General features: G+C 43.7%; 1 protein-coding gene across 1 annotated transcript; it reads left to right on the forward strand.

The window, feature by feature from the left end:
- Positions 1 to 1,980: 1,980 nt before the first annotated feature.
- On the forward strand, positions 1,981 to 3,879 carry LOC121442711 (wiskott-Aldrich syndrome protein family member 1-like). The gene has a single exon (XM_041644321.1). It carries the CDS (start codon positions 1,981 to 1,983, stop codon positions 3,877 to 3,879), a length of 1,899 nt encoding a protein of 632 aa, XP_041500255.1.
- The last annotated feature ends 967 nt before the right edge of the window (positions 3,880 to 4,846 follow it).

The following is a 4,846-nucleotide window of genomic DNA, read 5'->3' on the forward strand; positions in this document are numbered from 1 at the left end:
AGGCAGGGTGGAAGAGCAGAGGGAAGAAGAAACCACAGATAGAAGGGGGAAGGAAACCAAGGGGGCAAAGAGGAGAGTGCTGAGTATGCATCAGAGGAAGGTTGAAGAGGTAGGGGAGAAGGAGGAGGGGCCAGGGGGTTGACATAGAGTGAAGAAAGGAGGGAGAAGTTTGGAGAGCTAAGAACAGAGGGAAGATGGCACACGAATGGCCTCAGAGGGAGGAAAGGAAAAGAAACAAGGTTGAAGGGAAAGCATAGAAAAGAGGTTGGGGGAGGTGGAGGGAGGAGGGAATTGTGTTAAGAGAGTAGAGATCAAAAGGAGGAAAAGTCAAATGAGTGTGGAGGGCAGAGGGAAGAGAGGAGGTCCCAGGGAGGAGCATTGTCCAGGGAGGAGAGGATGGGGTGAGGGCAAAGGGAGGACAGCAGATCTGAGGAGAGGAAGGAGTGCAGAGAGCTGAGTGTGATGTCATAAGCAGGGTGGGCGGAGTCAGGAGGGCAGGGTCAGCAGGAGCACAGCGGGAGGTCAGTCCAGATGAAGAGAGGGCACAGGACACCGGGCAAACAGCTAAGGGAGGAAGAAAGACCAGGTAAGAGGGAAAGGGGGGCAGGAGGAGAGGGAAAGGAGGTGCAGAATGAAAGAGACCAGAGGGCAAAGGAGAGCCAAGGGCATAGAGGAAAAGAATAGGGCTGAAGAGGAAAGTTAGGAGGTTTGAGGAGGAAGGGCAGAAGTAATAGGTGCCAGGATATATGGAAATGATAGAGGAAGAGAGCAGGGAGGAGTGTGGAGGGCTATGAATAAAAGAGGACTCAGGGAATAGGAGATCAGAGGGAGAAAAGCTTGAGTGGAGGGAAGAAGAGATCAAAGGGATGAGACAGTAACTGGAGGGTAGAGGGAGGATGAGCTGGAGTTCGGGAGTGTGATGTCCTAATCGGGGAGGGTGGTGTCAGGAAGCTGGGATTAGGAGAAATAGTACAGTAGAGTACACAGGGAAGCTAGCAGAGGGAGGAAGAAAAGGGAGGGAAGGTGGAAGTAGAGGGTAGATAGAATATAGAGTTTAATAGAGAACGGAGAATGATAAATGGCATAGAGAAGGAAGAAGCCGGAGGAAGAGGAATGCAATGGGAGACAAGATAGGAATGTAGAGGGGAAATGAAGGCAGAGAGCAGATTTATGAGAGGCTTAGGAGATTCAAGGGTGTGCAAGAATGGGGTATGGTGACCTAAGAGCAGGAGTGGACAGAAGATCAGAGGGAAGAGGGCAGAGGAGGTTGGAGGGGGTAGGAGATTGTGGGAAAGTAGATGGAGAAAAATGTGGCGGAAGAACAGGGATGAAGGAGTAGGAGAGCAGGAAGGCAGAGGACTTCTGAAGGAGAGAGTAGTGTTGACATAGTGAAGTTTGGAGGGTAGGATGTAGGGGGAGGAAGACAGTTTTTGGAGAATGGGGAGGGCTGATTGCAGAAGGATGGTAGAGGGAAGAAACCAAGGAGTGAGGAGCCAGGAGAGCAGAAGGTGATGTCATAAGTGCAGAGGGTGGAGTTACGAAGGTGGGTTAGGAAGAGGGAGTTAAGGACAGAGAACCAGAGAACGGGGTGGTGGGGGAGGGCAGAGGACAGAAGAAACAAAGAGGTGGTGTTAAGAGAGCGAGGCAGGTAGAAGGCTACCAGCTTCAAGAGGGCAGGTTGAAGATAAGACCAGGAGGAGGAAGGGTGATTGGGTATGGCAATGATGTAATCATAAGTTGTCTCACTGCTTGTTCAAAGAAAAGAATCTGATGAAACAACATGCTTGTCCTGTAACTGCTGACAACCTGAAGGCAAGAAGCTGGTGCCTTCACTTCTCCAAAGGTGTGATTAACAGATGGTGGAAAAGCTTAGGATAGTGTTTAACAACTTGGAATGGACTGGTAAGAGTGGTGGATGCTTAAAGCAGGGTTATAGAAGCATCTTTCTACACTTCACTTCTTTGTTAACAAAAATCCATCATGTCGCTTAATGAAGACAAGGTTGAACAATATCTAAGTCAACCACAGACAATTTCTGAGTTCATCTATGTAATTCTGACATCATTAAACAAAATAGTGAGTCGAGTAAATGATCTTGATAAACACACTGAAGACTTATTCGGAAAATTAGATGAAGAGATACATAGCATCTCCTTTAAACTTCAAAATTTACAAGAAAATATAATCCAGCTAACTGAAGTTATTGCTCACAAAGTTCCAAATGATGTGTTATCCATGGAAGTGTGGAAGTCAAGGAAGACTCTTCCAAATATAACTATTGAAACCCAGCAAGTGTACTCCTGTACATCATTACCTGTTAACATCTTTGAAAGAAATGATACTAATACAGAAATACCACTTCTTACATTACCTACATACTACCAAAATGACATGGAAGATTCAAGTTCTTCTGACGGTTCATTCCACTCATGTTTATATTCTTCCAAATTTGTACAAGAAATTGTACCTGAGAATAAAGAACAAGCAAGCAAGAAATACATACAGGAGAAGAATCTAGACCATGATAGTGGAACCAAAACTAAGCTACAGTGTCAACTGGTGAAAGAACGTATTTCTGTGGACCGCATTCCAGCCTCTGGTTGTGCAGTATCTTATTCATATTTAGATCAATCTGAAGGTGGCTCTTCGTTATACATTTTTCCACCGAATAAAAGCAAGCCTCAAGAAAAATCTGCAGCGAACAACTTACCTGGTGAGCAAGAACATCTACATTATGGTATTGGGCATATGAGCCAGTCACGTCCTCGTGTCCTTTATGGAACTGGTAAGGGGGACGTGATGCTCAGCCAGCCACCATCGCTAATTCATCGCAAAAAAAATATATTTGTCAACCCTCTTGCACCAGAAGCACCACCATTGCCTTCTGATAGGCTGATCCACCTTGCCAGTTCTAAAAGACCATCTGCTCCCAGGATTGTTAGCTCGCCAGTAACATCTTCATTCGTTGTTTTGGAAACTACAACATCTGCTTGCTTAAAGACCACTTCTAAAATACATCTAAAGATGCCACCTGAATTCACTTCAACACCAGCATCTCATGAATGTTTGGAACTGCAACCAGGTAGTCTAAGTCCACAGAGTCAAGATCAGATGATCACTTCACTTTTATCTCCTTCAGTAATTGCATTAAATAAGTCATGGGATTCCGCTTTAGATCTCATTGACTCTGCTATAGCCGTGCAATCAAAATATTCCATTTGTCAACCCGTGAAGTCTTTTCAAAAATCACCAGAAACTGCAAAATCATCACCAGCATCTGCATCAAAATTAAGCTCTGCAAGTGGACCACTACCACAAAACCAAGTCTCAAATACATCAGGTTCTTCGAGTGCCCAATTACCAAGATCTCCCAGGGTACCACGCTCTGTTTCAGTACCTGCCTCATCAAACCAAAAAACCCAGATGTCTTCAAATTTATCACCATCATCAAAACGTTCAGTGAGCCACTTAACAAAACTTATTGAAGCACAGTCAAAATTACACATGACAAAGTCCAAAGGACATTTGTATTCACCACCACCGCAGCTATCATGTTTAACCTCAACAAAAGTTACCACTCTACAGTCATCACTGCCTTCGATGAAATCAACATCTGCTTCAAGCCATAGATCTCTTGCAATAACTCAGCCTGTAAATCCAAATCCTGGAAACCAAAATCCTTCATCAGTCCTACCAATGATGGGCAAAGCAAGGAACGCACTGATGGACGCCATAAAAGCAGGCGTTAAACTACGCAAAATTCATAAAGAGAGACCAAGTGCTGAGTTACATGAAAATGAAGCAGATATGATCCGGGACCGTCGTAGAGCAATGGGGTATAATTCCGGAAAATCGGATAGCGAAAGTGAATGGGCTTAATAAGCAAACATAAGCAAATAAACCCATCAAAATGAAAACTAGTATTTGTTTTGTTCTATTACATCTAAGTCATTTCTAGTGTTCTAATTTCCCCCCTTGAATTAGAACCCCTACCTTAAAACTACACACACACACACACACACACAAACACACACACACACACACACGCACAACATCCAAAGCTTGCATACAAAGCTTTAATATTTAAAATAATGGATTTTAGTGCAAAAGAAGTTAGCTAGGGAGTTAACAGATTCAGAAGGTTAGTCCATGACCGTCGTGGTAAGCAGAATGGCATCAAGCAGGTAGGCATGGAGCAGTAGCTGAGAGCTTACATATGATCCATAGCTATTGGCAGACAGAGACTCTGGACTTAGCATGGGCTTTTGAAACCTCAGTTCCCATCCTAGTGACATACCTCCAACAAGGGCACACTTCCTAATCCTTAGCTAAACAGTCCACCAACTAGACATATATAAACTTATGGGGTAATTCTCATTTAAACTACCACAAATGATTTTATCATATTCACCAGACTGCAGACCAGGATAAACCAAGGTAAGCCGTAGCAACTATACCACAATCTGAATACCCTGGAAATTCCCACTATCAAAGTTCATTCACTTTACATTCAGACTATCAAGACATGAAGACAATACAGGCAATTTCTTTGCCAGAATATAATGTTCGTGGCTCCTAGCACAATTTCTGACAGTTGATGTTCCATTCTGAAAGCTCACAAACTGGGCAGCCACTGTCTTTCTCCAAGCATTCTTCTCTTTCAAGCTCCCATGAGAGAATGGGTCATTAAATATTCCACAGAGTATACAGGCCTATTGTACAAAGTAACAAACTTGAATATTCCCCCCACATACCAACTCCAAGGGCCCAATAACCATAAGGCTTCTCAGTATCAATTTTTTTTATTAGTTATTTCTCCTGATGCTGAAACATAAGGAAGCAAAGG

This window comes from Microtus oregoni, unplaced genomic scaffold, assembly GCF_018167655.1.
Source record: "Microtus oregoni isolate MIOR12 unplaced genomic scaffold, Mior012 000094F_ref0000399, whole genome shotgun sequence".
In the NCBI taxonomy this organism is placed as follows: domain Eukaryota; kingdom Metazoa; phylum Chordata; class Mammalia; order Rodentia; family Cricetidae; genus Microtus; species Microtus oregoni.